The 17,459-nt window shown below is 32.7% G+C and overlaps 2 protein-coding genes across 2 annotated transcripts; both read right to left on the reverse strand.

Annotated features, from left to right (window-relative positions):
- Positions 1–2,675: 2,675 nt before the first annotated feature.
- LOC111391344 (phospholipase A(1) DAD1, chloroplastic-like) lies at positions 2,676–4,067 on the reverse strand. The gene has a single exon (XM_023016547.1). It carries the CDS (start codon positions 4,050–4,052, stop codon positions 2,772–2,774), a length of 1,281 nt encoding a protein of 426 aa, XP_022872315.1. The 5' UTR covers positions 4,053–4,067; the 3' UTR covers positions 2,676–2,771.
- A 6,769-nt stretch (positions 4,068–10,836) lies between these two features.
- On the reverse strand, positions 10,837–12,213 carry LOC111377562 (phospholipase A(1) DAD1, chloroplastic-like). The gene has a single exon (XM_023000693.1). It carries the CDS (start codon positions 12,211–12,213, stop codon positions 10,933–10,935), a length of 1,281 nt encoding a protein of 426 aa, XP_022856461.1. The 3' UTR covers positions 10,837–10,932.
- Between the last annotated feature and the right edge of the window lie 5,246 nt (positions 12,214–17,459).

Consider the following 17,459-nt stretch of genomic DNA (forward strand, 5'->3'; position numbering starts at 1 on the left):
ATCATGTCTATTGACCTGTCATGTGCCAATACTCGAAGGATTTGATGGTGATCAAGGTACTTATCCATCTATCGGATTAGCCTTCTATTTACTTTTATTAGGAATCATTTTCACAAATAAAGGCATTTTAGGCCAATTGAATCCATCATATCATATGTTGAAAAAACCAAACATATCTCTATATTACTAACGATTGGAGATTCACAACACAATGGCATTGTCGGTCAGATTGAAGTTAATTGTTGATCACACAATATTCTAAATTAATATGTAATTAATGGTGCACATAGTTCAGTTCAATTCAATTCAATTTTAATTTTAATTTAATTTAATTTTTTATTTTGCCTCAGTTTGGTTATGTTAAAAAAATTAAATTTTAACAAAAATTGATGAAATTTGTGGTTGGAAAGTCGATAAAAATTGTGGGTTTTACAAAATGTATAATTGAAAAAAAAACAAAAAAAAATCTGAAAAAGTAGGATCAAACAGAGACCAATGAGACGAGTCCGCATCGCCTTTTTATATCATCCAACTTTGAGATATATCAACAAAAAAAGCTCAGTTTTTCCACTGGGAAATGATTATATAAAATAAAAAGTGGAGATGTAGAAATCAATGATAGTGGACCCAATCAATTATCCATAAGGGATTCTTGTGCAAAAGTAAATTATATATTGTTAGTGATGTTAAAATCCAAGATAACATGCTTGCTTTCAACTTCCAAGTCGTCTAGCTAGAAGTGAACACAATTCGTTTGTCAGTATTTGAACGGTTTATTTTTTTTTTTTTTAATTTTTTTTTTTTTTTAAAGGTTTTTTTTTTTTTTTTTTAATTTTTTTTTTTTAAATCAAACCATTTTTTGCAGCAGTCCAATCTGATTTTTAAACATTTTTCATAAAAAGTGAAAAAACAATATATATAAAATTTCAAATTTAATTTCCAAGCATAAAAGTCAACAAATATATTTGTCTTAATATAAGTTTAAAGTAATAAAATAACACAGTTTAATCATAAAATTTTTGCTTCTGAATCATTTTTTCTAAAGAGCCAATAGAAGCCAACTAGGAATTAAATTTAGAATAATGTTATTCATCATCGCTTGTATTAAGCACCAGCCTTAGCGACGACATTAAATAATAAATTCATTTAAATACAAAGTCACATTATTCATTTAATTGAACTTATAAAGAATAGTCATCTAAAATAGTATTAGATAGTTTTATTCTTAAATTTATTGAAGTATAAATTGAACTAATAAATTATATATTTTAAAAATAAAACAAGTAATTTTTATTATTTATTTATTTATTTTTTAAAAATTGGTTGAACCTACCGGTTTGGTTACAAGCGATTTTTAACTATTGAAACATAAATCAAATCATTTCTGAACTACTTGTTTCAATTTTGAATTGAAATATTAACGAGTCTACGGTTTCAAAATCATGATTTTGATTGGGTTTCACAGATTAATGACTTTTTTGTTCAATTCTAGTAGTGAACTATGTCAAAAATGACCATGCTGAGCCACATCAACTCCTTAGGATGGCAACAAATTCTTTAGGACGTTCAGATGATCATCAAATATCACAATTGATCTATACCACTTACCTTACTTTTGTACATATACACGAGCCGTTGCTCAATCCACAAAAACTCTAAGAATAACATATTAATATATAAGTCGATATGGACTAGAATGTTTGTTAGATTGTAATATGTTCTAAGTGTTACATTGTTTGTCCTATTTGAACGTTCTAGAGCTTTAATTGAAAATCTCCGATGATGCTTTTAGGAAACAATGAAATTCCAGATTTGATTTTGAGGAGATGAACAAAAGTGTAGTGGTGTCCAATCTCAAGGATTCCACTGAGGCTAAGGTAAAGTTGAGGAATTGTACCATTGCCCCAAAAAACTAAGAGAAGATGCATGCCTGTCTCTTAAAATCAGAAAAGATGACTTATATGCCAAAGTCAAATATCCAATTAGTACAAAAGAGGGGAGTACGTGGTTGAAAATTATAAATGAATTTTATAATGAAATTATGTCTTTAATTTATATAGCTCGTGAAATTATCATTATCTAGATAACAAAGTGTCACTTGTCCTTATGCAATATTAACCCAAAGCATTTCGGCGAATTTGTAAAAGAATTTGGACGTGTTCCAAATAATGGTCAACACGATGAACAAAAGATCTAAAATTCAAGTCTAACAGTCATTTATTTACGAAAAATACGTACATGTCAGAATTTTAATTAAAAAATATATTTGGTGTGTAAATGAAGGAGCTTGTGTTGAAGATGAATTGAAATAAATACATGTGATATTCTATACGAGTGTAAACTTTTAGATGAAATAATTGAATCTTGAATTTGTATTCAATCTTAGTGCACAAAAGTTACGTAATATCAATATGAATATAACTTCTTTCCGCTACAAATTAAAAATCATTAGCTTGAAAAATTTATAGCTCTCTAACACGAGAATTTGAATTTCTTGTATCTACATTTCACCATCAAAGCATACTGCGTTTTCCATTTTAGTTAATATTCTTAAGTTATCAATATGCAAAGCTTTTCATATTCCAAGAAAGAGAATAAACAAATTCACTAAAAAATGTGCATAATTGAAAAAGGTAAGTTATAATAATTCTTTACAAAAAGAAATCTCATCATCATAAAACTAAGAGAGGGTTTCTACAAAAAGGCAATCGCCGCCTTTCCTTGAACTCTTCCCATAGCATGAATGTGCTTTATGTACGTACAATTAGAGATCAACACACATGCAAATTGGATAGAACACTTCTGGCTTTGGCTCTTAGAGGACAATTTGAACTCACAAAATTGTCAACCAAGTGGAGATATGTCTTGAGATCGTGACAAGTGGCGATGTTTCGATCGTTGATTTGAGGACAATCTTTGCTACTGAGCCTAAGCTCATTGCCTATCTCAGCATACACCCATTGGGTGTCTTCCATCCTCTTTTGCAGCCAGTTTGAGAACCCACCTGCGATTTGTACATCTCCATTTCTAGGCACTTCGTTATTGTCCTCGAAAACAAATCCCGGAACTTTAGTTATGGGATCTTCAGAATTCACAATTCTTAGGATTTTCGTACCATTTTTTTCTATTTGGCATCGAAAATTTCTGTTCCCAACTCGAGGGCCTCCAAATGAAACAACAGTCACTAAAGGTGCATGCTTAAAAGTTGTTGTAATGTCATGTGCTGTTAATGTAGCTAATGCTGCTCCAAGACTGTGGCCAGTAACAGTTATACTCAAAGGCTCATCAGCGTATTTTCGTAGGATTTTGCCGATTTCATCTGTGACTATTTCTTTTAAACTTTGATGTGAACCGGTACTCGATGTGTACAAGCTCAAGAATCCAGTTTGTACCATGGATTCACAGTTATCAGGAGCCATATCACAAGGGAGGCAAGTTAATGTTGCCCGGAGATTTTCTAGCCACTCCATGGATGTGGCGGTGCCACGATATGCCACCACCACGTCTCGGCGGCCCAGCCGAGCTAATTCTTTCTCGTCATTACACACTGCAACGTATCCTATCCAGCTCGATCTAGTGGACATCCAATTTGGTAATCTCTCAGTACACAATTGTGGAAGTTGTACTCCACATGTGGCGTGAAGACTTTTGGTAACTTTGTATCCAGTACTGCAAAACCCGCATTGATCTAGCATGGAGTTTCTGGGATAAAGGCAAGTTGCATAACCTGGGGAGGATGTGTCAAAGTCGAAACAACGATATGCTGCATCGACAAATTCCCCGTATCTAAGAATCTCTTTGCGTAGATTATCATCGAGAGGATCGAGTAGTCCTTCCCAGTTCTTAATTCCTTGAAACTCCGCCCATTTATCCCTGAGTTTCGAAGCTTTGGAAGCTAAAGAGTTCCCAGAATTATGACTTCCCTTTGGAGTCCACGAGTTTGAAATTCTCAAATTTGCACTGAACTTTTGCGAATGAGATGTGGTGGAGGAACAATGGCTTGAGCCTTGCAAAATGGTGCATGGCCTCACAAGACCGGTGGCAAGCTTCATTTTAGGTGGTGGTTATCGGAATATGTGGTGGTTCTGATGCATACAATATTGTTGGTGAACACAGATGGTGGATTTATAGTATATGTTTGAGTGAGAAATAAGGAAATGGACGGATCATGGGATGACAGCAAATAAGATGGATTTGTGGGGACATAACTCTTACGATAATAATCACTCTAGAATTCGATTTGACAAAGCTTTTGATAATTAATTAATTATTTATTTATTATTATATATCATTATCATCATTATTATTTACAAATTTTGATGAAAATTGTTTTGATTTGATTGAAAGTTGATAAAAGTTGTATGTCTCGTAGATATTTATTTAAAATTGAAGTTAGATCAATTAAAATTATCAACTTTTTGAAAAAGAAAACCTATTTTTCAGCAACACACTAAATTTTGGACCAATGCTTTTAAAATCTAGTTCAAATGTGCTATCTTTATCTTCATATTCTTGTGGCCATCCTTCTGATTAAATTTTGATACATTACGAAAATTTTTCGGTATCAAGATTTTTGTGAAATTCGTTTTATCTTTAGTGGAATGCATGATGCATCAAAATTAATTTGATTGGAGAGACAAAAAATCTAGACTCGTTAAAATTATAATTTTTTCTTTAAAAAGGGTCTACGTGATAAAAGTTTTAGTGGGTTTTGAAAAGCTGATGAAATATGTAATTGAAAAATTGATAAAATTGTGAATCACATATTCTTATTTCTACACTAAAATATAACAAATACTGTTTTGGAATCATAGTTGATTATTCTTAATTGTTTTTTTTATTTGTATTACGTGTAATAACAAAAATTTGTTGACAGTCAACTATGAACAAAGTCAAAGTTTTAACTAATAAATTTGACTGGTCCGGACGACGCCAATGCACGTGCCATTCCCTCATCTTATTTTATTTTCCACTTAATTTAACCCATTTTTCTGCCAAATTAGGTTAATATTCTTTTTCACTAATTATCCTTTAATGCTTTAACTACATAATAAACTTTGGGGAATTTATAAATTAGGAAAAAAATTTCAGTAGAATGGTCGCACCGTCCTACGTGGTACAAACCGTCGAATGAGGAGCCACCACGTAATCAAGTGGCCCATCCTCACCAAACGAGGTGACCTCACCTCGGGTGGCCCACGTCATCAGGTCGCACCACGTAGGACGGTGTGATTGTCCCACTGAAATTTTTCTCATAAATAATGCTATTTAATCTCATTAGGATTACATTTAATTTCACCTATTATTTAATACCACATCAACTACATCTAGATTGAGGGTGCAACTCAAGTAGGTTTACATAGTAATACTCTATAATATCAATATGAACATATTTGTAAATTTATTAAGACGGTAAGTAAATGTTGAACTTTAGGATTTATTGACATTAGATTTGAATAATAGAGAATTTGATCAAGACGACTAAAAAAGGGGGGAAAAAATATATCAGTGTACCTTTTAGTTCACTTGTATGTTAAAATACCGTCTTCCATTATCAAAAGAATATGCTATGTAGCACCACTCGACCACAAATTCATCGTTCAAAGAAGAATGACTTATTCTTTTAATAAATGCATCTCAACTTCAAGTACTCCGTGTAATCAAAATGGCGTCCATTATTCAAAATTAAATCAATACAAAAATTCTTCAACGACGTTCAAGACTACGTTGATACCATCACAATTTTTACCATCCACCGTCATTCTTGAAATTATAATGATAATTAAGAAAGAGCACTCCATGGCTGCTTGTTCAATTTCAAGCAGAAAATTACTTGTTAGGTAGGAATCCATTCTTAAGATGTATGATAATTCCAAATCGATTATCTTAATTCATCATTATCGGTTAACTTTAATTACATGTCATTTACTAAAGAATCTTCTAATCCCTTGTAAAGATAAGATGATACCATCAATTAACTAATAACTTGATAAATTGAAACTATACCATTACAGGATGACAACATTTGGGGAGTTCTTGGGGATTGAATTTCCTTCATTTTTTTTTTTTTTGAGTATTGGCATAGACAAGATTAGAAATTCTTAGATAATATCAAAAACTATGTTCGGAATATATTATGTTTATGATAAAATATTTTACATCAATGTCCCCTACATCAACTCGAAGCCAAGTCCTAGGGATTTAGGGTCCCCGACTAATCAAAAATCTTGTTCTATAAATATCAAAAACTATGTTCGGAATATATTATGTTTATGATAAAATATTTTACATCAATGTCCCCTACATCAACTCGAAGCCAAGTCCTAGGGATTTAGGGTCCCCGACTAATCAAAAATCTTGTTCTATAAATATCAAAAACTATGTTCGGAATATATTATGTTTATGATGAAATATTTTACATCAATGTCGCCTACATCAACTCAAAGCCAAGTCCTAGGCATTTAGGGTCCCCGACTAACCAAAAATCTTGTTCTATAAATATAATGAATTAAGTTTTCTTTTCTCAAATTGGACACTGAGAATAGAAAAGGATAATTTATAAATCAAAGGTAAACTAGACCAAACATTAGAAGTAATAGAAGCATTATGAATTGTTAAAAGAACGATTCATTTTACGAGTTACAACTAACAAAAAAAGAAAAAAAAGAAAAAGGAATTAATAGCAAATACATGATCACATATTACAAAAGTAAACGTTGAAAATTTTAAAAACATAAATTGTAAAATTCTTTACGTTATCTTTAATAATAAGATCTTGAGTTTAAGTCGTACAAGTAGCCTGTTCATTAATCTTTATTTTTTTTATTTTTGCCTCAATGGTCAATGTAAATCTTCATGCTTAATTTCATTTTCACGCCTAACAAATGTCAAAATTAGTTGGCTTTACAAAAATCTATTTGAAAAAATTAGGTTCAAGAATTAGGGTCAATTCGACAAGACTTTAGTTTTACTTTTTGTAAAAGAAGTTTCTAAGAAAGGTACTTTAAGTCAGTTTCCTTTAAGAAAATTTCTAGACAAATAAAGTACTTTTAGAAAATTATCCAAACATGTTCTTCATTTTTTAATTTCAGAAGTAGTTTTTGATTTTTAAAATTCTTTCCAAATGGACTATTAATCGAACAGGAGAGAATGTAGGAAGGGAAAGAAAATTGATCTCGGCTTATAATTCTAACTCTGTTATAACATAATTGATTCAATATTACCTTAAAATCTGTAAAAAGAGATTAAGGCCCCGTTTGGTACACATTAATGTAAAAATGAGAATGAAAAATATAGTCGTTACGGGTCCCACACAAGTGATAGAAAGTCAAATATGATGACTTGATGTGATGAATAATAGTCATATTTTTCATTTTAACGGATAAATAATGAAAAACAAACGGGACTAAATTGCAACTTTGACCATAAATTACTGCTTCCCTGACGGCTGCTTAATGAATGACTAATTATTGAAGAAAAGTGGAATCTTAGTGTAGAATTTGAAGTTAGTTGGACTTAGAGAATTCTTCAATTTGTTCCATCAATCTTGGTATTGAAGATAGGGTGTAAAGGGATCTACATCGGGACGACAAAATTTACATTTTGTGCAACCACGATCCTTTAATAGGTTAAATTGAATTAGAGTCGAGAAAGAAAATTGGACTCGTTTTTTTCATTCATAAAGTTGGCTAAAAAATTTCTCAACTCAACGATTATGGAAAAGTGGAATCTTAGTGTAGAATTTGAAGTTAGTTGGACTTAGAGAATTCTTCAATTTGTTCCATCAATCTTGGTATTGAAGATAGGGTGTAAAGGGATCTACATCGGGACGACAAAATTTACATTTTGTGCAACCACGATCCTTTAATAGGTTAAATTGAATTAGAGTCGAGAAAGAAAATTGGACTCGTTTTTTTCATTCATAAAGTTGGCTAAAAAATTTCTCAACTCAACGATTATTTCTTATTTGGTGCTTATAAACACAAGAAAAAAAATGTAAATGAGAGCATATAAGTCCAACAATCACCTTTCTTTTCTGTAAGTTGGCTTGGAAAAATGAAAAATATTGTGTAAAATCAATCTAACCAAAATAAATAAATAATGGAAATATATATTTTCAAGTTTATAAAGACGTTACGATGGATAACCACGTGGCACGAATAGAGGCTATAGTATTAAGAGCCGTCATTGAGAATTCAGTTGCAAATCCAATATGACAATGAAGTGCCACTGCCACAGTCTCTCACATCTGGACAGGACTCCAATTATAAACTAATTATTTCATGTCTTATCATCGTGGAATTTCAACTTTGTCGCGATAGGAAAGAACCCTTTCGAATACACATGGTTCACGTCTTTTGACGTTATGTTGTATGATTTGTCTTACCAAACCTGACATTTGCATTTTAGTATATCAACATAAAGAGTAAAGAATTTATAAATATGAATCTCTATCAGCTTATTAAAAGGAAAAGAAAGTTATAGATGGACAAGAAAAACGAGGGTGGAGAATGGAGATCCGTGTGTTGGCTTATGAAGGTAATTGAATTTCAGTACTGATATCTGTATAGTGTTAGGTTTGTTGACTCAAATTTAGGATTTTGGGTTGTGGAATTGTGTATTCGACTTAATGGAAGGAATCAAATTGTATCCAAAAATTAAGGCAAAAAAATGGGTCTCCTAGCGTGCTAGTCTATGCGACCTTGGTATGCAGTGACATACTGAGGCACAATTTCCCTTTCCATGCGACAAGATGGAGGAGAATCATGTGATTGCATGGTTCAACCTTGAGGGGCGCCGTTACTTTTTTTCTTTTACACAATTTTAACCCATTTTCCATCTTCTAGGGTTTTGTACGTGGCCTTTAAATATATGGCCCCTCTTTCAGTTTAGGTTAAGCCAATATTGCTGAGTTGTAATTTTGTTTCCATATTATCGTTATAATAAAACATTGTTCCTTTACTTAACTTTCTTTTGCACTTTACTTTAACCTTATTTCATATTGTTATGATCTTGTTACATATTTCATACAACGTCATTAATCTCAATTATTGCATCTTATTTGGGTTCAACAAGTGGTATCAAAGCTAAGCTGCAGGTTCTTCGTGATTTGTTGGGATTTTTCAAAGATGGCTTCGTTTAAATATGATATTTCGCTACTGGATCACAATACAAAGTTTAAATATAATACTTTGTGATTTGTTGGATTTGGACAATGCGTTGCTGGATTTTGATAAGATGCTAGCTAATTAGACAACGAAGGGATCGGAAGGCTTTGTCGCAGATTCATCTTCATTTATCCAAAATATTCTATAGGACGTCTTGAAGGAGAAAACATCGGGTACTTTATGATTGAAATTGGAGCAGTTATGCATGACTAAAAGTTTCACTAGTAAACTGACTTTAAAGCAAAAGTTGTATTCCCATCGTATGGCGGAAGGAGGGTCACTGGAAGACAACATTGCTGTATTTAAGGAAATAGTTGTAGATTTAGAGACATTGGAGGTTAAGTACTATGAGGAGAATATGGTCTTGATCATGTTGTGTTCGCTACCTGCCTCTTATTTGTCATTTTGGGACATCATTCTGTACAGTCGTGATACTTTGACCATTGAGGATGTCTACGATACTCTGTTCTCAAAGGAGAAAATGAAACATCTGGTTGGAGTTACATCTAGGGATGAGGAAGCTCTGTAATCTCATGGTGATCGACAGAGGGATAGATCGAGGAAGAAATTCAGCAATTTGTACTGCTTCTGCTACAGGAAGAAATGACCTGTTAAAAAAGATTGCGATAAGTTGTAAGCTAAATGTAATTTAGCTGCAAATTATGGGAGGCAATCATGTACTTCAGACAAGACCAATGTCGTTAAGGATTTTTCGGATGGTGATGATGTACTGTTAATCGTGGAGTCTAAACCTAAGGAGGAGTGGATTCTCGTTTGGCACGTTCGCATCATATGTGTTCTAATCAGAGATTTTGAGGAGATGAACAAAAGTGTAGTGGTGTCCAATCTCAAGGATTCCACTGAGGCTAAGGTAAAGTTGAGGAATTGTACCATTGCCCCAAAAAAGGAAGAGAAGATGCATGCCTGTCTCTTAAAATCAGAAAAGATGACTTATATGCCAAAGTCAAATATCCAATTAGTACAAAAGAGGGGAGTACGTGGTTGAAAATTATAAATGAATTTTATAATGAAATTATGTCTTTAATTTATATAGCTCGTGAAATTATCATTATCTAGATAACAAAGTGTCACTTGTCCTTATTCAATATTAACCCAAAGCATTTCGGCGAATTTGTAAAAGAATTTGGACGTGTTCCAAATAATGGTCAACACGATGAACAAAAGATCTAAAATTCAAGTCTAACAGTCATTTATTTACGAAAAATACGTACATGTCAGAATTTTAATTAAAAAATATATTTGGTGTGTAAATGAAGGAGCTTGTGTTGAAGATGAATTGAAATAAATACATGTGATATTGCTATACGAGTTTAAACTTTTAGATGAAATAATTGAATCTTGAATTTGTATTCAATCTTAGTGCACAAAAGTTACGTAATATCAATATGAATATAACTTGTTTCCGCTACAATTAAAAATCATTAGCTTGAAAAATTTATAGCTCTCTAACACGAGAATTTGAATTTCTTGTATCTACATTTCACCATCAAAGCATACTGCGTTTTCCATTTTAGTTAATATTCTTAAGTTATCAAGATGCAAAGCTTTTCATATTCCAAGAAAGAGAATAAACAAATTCACTAAAAAATGTGCATAATTGAAAAAGGTAAGTTTTAATAATTCTTTACAAAAAGAAATCTCATCATCATAAAACTAAGAGAGGGTTTCTACAAAAAGGCAATCGCCGCCTTTCCTTGAACTCTTCCCATAGCATGAATGTGCTTTATGTACGTACAATTAGAGATCAACACACATGCAAATTGGATAGAACACTTCTGGCTTTGGCTCTTAGAGGACAATTTGAACTCACAAAATTGTCAACCAAGTGGAGATATGTCTTGAGATCGTGACAAGTGGCGATGTTTCGATCGTTGATTTGAGGACAATCTTTGCTACTGAGCCTAAGCTCATTGCCTATCTCAGCATACACCCATTGGGTGTCTTCCATCCTCTTTTGCAGCCAGTTTGAGAACCCACCTGCGATTTGTACATCTCCATTTCTAGGCACTTCGTTATTGTCCTCGAAAACAAATCCCGGAACTTTAGTTATGGGATCTTCAGAATTCACAATTCTTAGGATTTTCGTACCATTTTTTTCTATTTGGCATCGAAAATTTCTGTTCCCAACTCGAGGGCCTCCAAATGAAACAACAGTCACTAAAGGTGCATGCTTAAAAGTTGTTGTAATGTCATGTGCTGTTAATGTAGCTAATGCTGCTCCAAGACTGTGGCCAGTAACAGTTATACTCAAAGGCTCATCAGCGTATTTTCGTAGGATTTTGCCGATTTCATCTGTGACTATTTCTTTTAAACTTTGATGTGAACCGGTACTCGATGTGTACAAGCTCAAGAATCCAGTTTGTACCATGGATTCACAGTTATCAGGAGCCATATCACAAGGGAGGCAAGTTAATGTTGCCCGGAGATTTTCTAGCCACTCCATGGATGTGGCGGTGCCACGATATGCCACCACCACGTCTCGGCGGCCCAGCCGAGCTAATTCTTTCTCGTCATTACACACTGCAACGTATCCTATCCAGCTCGATCTAGTGGACATCCAATTTGGTAATCTCTCAGTACACAATTGTGGAAGTTGTACTCCACATGTGGCGTGAAGACTTTTGGTAACTTTGTATCCAGTACTGCAAAACCCGCATTGATCTAGCATGGAGTTTCTGGGATAAAGGCAAGTTGCATAACCTGGGGAGGATGTGTCAAAGTCGAAACAACGATATGCTGCATCGACAAATTCCCCGTATCTAAGAATCTCTTTGCGTAGATTATCATCGAGAGGATCGAGTAGTCCTTCCCAGTTCTTAATTCCTTGAAACTCCGCCCATTTATCCCTGAGTTTCGAAGCTTTGGAAGCTAAAGAGTTCCCAGAATTATGACTTCCCTTTGGATTCCACGAGTTTGAAATTCTCAAATTTGCACTGAACTTTTGCGAATGAGATGTGGTGGAGGAACAATGGCTTGAGCCTTGCAAAATGGTGCATGGCCTCACAAGACCGGTGGCAAGCTTCATTTTAGGTGGTGGTTATCGGAATATGTGGTGGTTCTGATGCATACAATATTGTTGGTGAACACAGATGGTGGATTTATAGTATATGTTTGAGTGAGAAATAAGGAAATGGACGGATCATGGGATGACAGCAAATAAGATGGATTTGTGGGGACATAACTCTTACGATAATAATCACTCTAGAATTCGATTCGACAAAGCTTTTGATAATTAATTAATTATTTATTTATTATTATATATCATCATCATCATTATTATTTACAAATTTTGATGAAAATTGATTTGATTTGATTGAAAGTTGATAAAAATTGTATGTCTCGTAGATATTTATTTAAAATTGAAGTTAGATCAATTAAAATTATCAACTTTTTGAAAAAGAAAACCTATTTTTCAGCAACACACTAAATTTTGGACCAATGCTTTTAAAATCTAGTTCAAATGTGCTATCTTTATCTTCATATTCTTGTGGCCATCCTTCTGATTAAATTTTGATACATTACGAAAATTTTTCGGTATCAAGATTTTTGTGAAATTCGTTTTATCTTTAGTGGAATGCATGATGCATCAAAATTAATTTGATTGGAGAGACAAAAAATCTAGACTCGTTAAAATTATAATTTTTTCTTTAAAAAGGGTCTACGTGATAAAAGTTTTAGTGGGTTTTGAAAAGCTGATGAAATATGTAATTGAAAAATTGATAAAATTGTGAATCACATATTCTTATTTCTACACTAAAATATAACAAATACTGTTTTGGAATCATAGTTGATTATTCTTAATTGTTTTTTTTATTTGTATTACGTGTAATAACAAAAATTTGTTGACAGTCAACTATGAACAAAGTCAAAGTTTTAACTAATAAATTTGACTGGTCCGGACGACGCCAATGCACGTGCCATTCCCTCATCTTATTTTATTTTCCACTTAATTTAACCCATTTTTCTGCCAAATTAGGTTAATATTCTTTTTCACTAATTATCCTTTAATGCTTTAACTACATAATAAACTTTGGGGAATTTATAAATTAGGAAAAAAATTTCAGTAGAATGGTCGCACCGTCCTACGTGGTACAAACCGTCGAATGAGGAGCCACCACGTAATCAAGTGGCCCATCCTCACCAAACGAGGTGACCTCACCTCGGGTGGCCCACGTCATCAGGTCGCACCACGTAGGACGGTGTGATTGTCCCACTGAAATTTTTCTCATAAATAATGCTATTTAGTCTCATTAGGATTACATTTAATTTCACCTATTATTTAATACCACATCAACTACATCTAGATTGAGGGTGCAACTCAAGTAGGTTTACATAGTAATACTCTATAATATCAATATGAACATATTTGTAAATTTATTAAGACGGTAAGTAAATGTTGAACTTTAGGATTTATTGACATTAGATTTGAATAATAGAGAATTTGATCAAGACGACTAAAAAAGGGGGGAAAAAATATATCAGTGTACCTTTTAGTTCACTTGTATGTTAAAATACCGTCTTCCATTATCAAAAGAATATGCTATGTAGCACCACTCGACCACAAATTCATCGTTCAAAGAAGAATGACTTATTCTTTTAATAAATGCATCTCAACTTCAAGTACTCCGTGTAATCAAAATGGCGTCCATTATTCAAAATTAAATCAATACAAAAATTCTTCAACGACGTTCAAGACTACGTTGATACCATCACAATTTTTACCATCCACCGTCATTCTTGAAATTATAATGATAATTAAGAAAGAGCACTCCATGGCTGCTTGTTCAATTTCAAGCAGAAAATTACTTGTTAGGTAGGAATCCATTCTTAAGATGTATGATAATTCCAAATCGATTATCTTAATTCATCATTATCGGTTAACTTTAATTACATGTCATTTACTAAAGAATCTTCTAATCCCTTGTAAAGATAAGATGATACCATCAATTAACTAATAACTTGATAAATTGAAACTATACCATTACAGGATGACAACATTTGGGGAGTTCTTGGGGATTGAATTTCCTTCATTTTTTTTTTTTTTGAGTATTGGCATAGACAAGATTAGAAATTCTTAGATAATATCAAAAACTATGTTCGGAATATATTATGTTTATGATAAAATATTTTACATCAATGTCCCCTACATCAACTCGAAGCCAAGTCCTAGGGATTTAGGGTCCCCGACTAATCAAAAATCTTGTTCTATAAATATCAAAAACTATGTTCGGAATATATTATGTTTATGATAAAATATTTTACATCAATGTCCCCTACATCAACTCGAAGCCAAGTCCTAGGGATTTAGGGTCCCCGACTAATCAAAAATCTTGTTCTATAAATATCAAAAACTATGTTCGGAATATATTATGTTTATGATGAAATATTTTACATCAATGTCGCCTACATCAACTCAAAGCCAAGTCCTAGGCATTTAGGGTCCCCGACTAACCAAAAATCTTGTTCTATAAATATAATGAATTAAGTTTTCTTTTCTCAAATTGGACACTGAGAATAGAAAAGGATAATTTATAAATCAAAGGTAAACTAGACCAAACATTAGAAGTAATAGAAGCATTATGAATTGTTAAAAGAACGATTCATTTTACGAGTTACAACTAACAAAAAAAGAAAAAAAAGAAAAAGGAATTAATAGCAAATACATGATCACATATTACAAAAGTAAACGTTGAAAATTTTAAAAACATAAATTGTAAAATTCTTTACGTTATCTTTAATAATAAGATCTTGAGTTTAAGTCGTACAAGTAGCCTGTTCATTAATCTTTATTTTTTTTATTTTTGCCTCAACGGTCAATGTAAATCTTCATGCTTAATTTCATTTTCACGCCTAACAAATGTCAAAATTAGTTGGCTTTACAAAAATCTATTTGAAAAAATTAGGTTCAAGAATTAGGGTCAATTCGACAAGACTTTAGTTTTACTTTTTGTAAAAGAAGTTTCTAAGAAAGGTACTTTAAGTCAGTTTCCTTTAAGAAAATTTCTAGACAAATAAAGTACTTTTAGAAAATTATCCAAACATATTCTTCATTTTTTAATTTCAGAAGTAGTTTTTGATTTTTAAAATTCTTTCCAAATGGACTATTAATCGAACAGGAGAGAATGTAGGAAGGGAAAGAAAATTGATCTCGGCTTATAATTCTAACTCTGTTATAACATAATTGATTCAATATTACCTTAAAATCTGTAAAAAGAGATTAAGGCCCCATTTGGTACACATTAATGTAAAAATGAAAATGAAAAATATAGTCGTTACGGGTCCCACACAAGTGATAGAAAGTCAAATATGATGACTTGATGTGATGAATAATAGTCATATTTTTCATTTTAACGGATAAATAATGAAAAACAAACGGGACTAAATTGCAACTTTGACCATAAATTACTGCTTCCCTGACGGCTGCTTAATGAATGACTAATTATTGAAGAAAAGTGGAATCTTAGTGTAGAATTTGAAGTTAGTTGGACTTAGAGAATTCTTCAATTTGTTCCATCAATCTTGGTATTGAAGATAGGGTGTAAAGGGATCTACATCGGGACGACAAAATTTACATTTTGTGCAACCACGATCCTTTAATAGGTTAAATTGAATTAGAGTCGAGAAAGAAAATTGGACTCGTTTTTTTCATTCATAAAGTTGGCTAAAAAATTTCTCAACTCAACGATTATTTCTTATTTGGTGCTTATAAACACAAGAAAAAAAATGTAAATGAGAGCATATAAGTCCAACAATCACCTTTCTTTTCTGTAAGTTGGCTTGGAAAAATGAAAAATATTGTGTAAAATCAATCTAACCAAAATAAATAAATAATGGAAATATATATTTTCAAGTTTATAAAGACGTTACGATGGATAACCACGTGGCAGGAATAGAGGCTATAGTATTAAGAGCCGTCATTGAGAATTCAGTTGCAAATCCAATATGACAATGAAGTGCCACTGCCACAGTCTCTCACATCTGGACAGGACTCCAATTATAAACTAATTATTTCATGTCTTATCATCGTGGAATTTCAACTTTGTCGCGATAGGAAAGAACCCTTTCGAATACACATGGTTCACGTCTTTTGACGTTATGTTGTATGATTTGTCTTACCAAACCTGACATTTGCATTTTAGTATATCAACATAAAGAGTAAAGAATTTATAAATATGAATCTCTATCAGCTTATTAAAAGGAAAAGAAAGTTATAGATGGACAAGAAAAACGAGGGTGGAGAATGGAGATCCGTGTGTTGGCTTATGAAGGTAATTGAATTTCAGTACTGATATCTGTATAGTGTTAGGTTTGTTGACTCAAATTTAGGATTTTGGGTTGTGGAATTGTGTATTCGACTTAATGGAAGGAATCAAATTGTATCCAAAAATTAAGGCAAAAAAATGGGTCTCCTAGCGTGCTAGTCTATGCGACCTTGGTATGCAGTGACATACTGAGGCACAATTTCCCTTTCCATGCGACAAGATGGAGGAGAATCATGTGATTGCATGGTTCAACCTTGAGGGGCGCCGTTACTTTTTTTCTTTTACACAATTTTAACCCATTTTCCATCTTCTAGGGTTTTGTACGTGGCCTTTAAATATATGGCCCCTCTTTCAGTTTAGGTTAAGCCAATATTGCTGAGTTGTAATTTTGTTTCCATATTATCGTTATAATAAAACATTGTTCCTTTACTTAACTTTCTTTTGCACTTTACTTTAACCTTATTTCATATTGTTATGATCTTGTTACATATTTCATACAACGTCATTAATCTCAATTATTGCATCTTATTTGGGTTCAACAAGTGGTATCAAAGCTAAGCTGCAGGTTCTTCATGATTTGTTGGGATTTTTCAAAGATGGCTTCGTTTAAATATGATATTTCGCTACTGGATCACAATACAAAGTTTAAATATAATACTTTGTGATTTGTTGGATTTGGACAATGCGTTGCTGGATTTTGATAAGATGCTAGCTAATTAGACAACGAAGGGATCGGAAGGCTTTGTCGCAGATTCATCTTCATTTATCCAAAATATTCTATAGGACGTCTTGAAGGAGAAAACATCGGGTACTTTATGATTGAAATTGGAGCAGTTATGCATGACTAAAAGTTTCACTAGTAAACTGACTTTAAAGCAAAAGTTGTATTCCCATCGTATGGCGGAAGGAGGGTCACTGGAAGACAACATTGCTGTATTTAAGGAAATAGTTGTAGATTTAGAGACATTGGAGGTTAAGTACTATGAGGAGAATATGGTCTTGATCATGT

The sequence above is a fragment of the Olea europaea genome, chromosome 3 (assembly GCF_002742605.1).
Source record: "Olea europaea var. sylvestris chromosome 3, O_europaea_v1, whole genome shotgun sequence".
NCBI classification, from domain to species: domain Eukaryota; kingdom Viridiplantae; phylum Streptophyta; class Magnoliopsida; order Lamiales; family Oleaceae; genus Olea; species Olea europaea.

Excerpts from the sequence above, each read along its gene's own strand:
- LOC111377562 (XM_023000693.1), bottom strand. The coding sequence starts at position 12,213 with ATGAAGCTTGCCACCGGTCTTGTGAGGCCATGCACCATTTTGCAAGGC.
- LOC111391344 (XM_023016547.1), bottom strand. The coding sequence starts at position 4,052 with ATGAAGCTTGCCACCGGTCTTGTGAGGCCATGCACCATTTTGCAAGGC.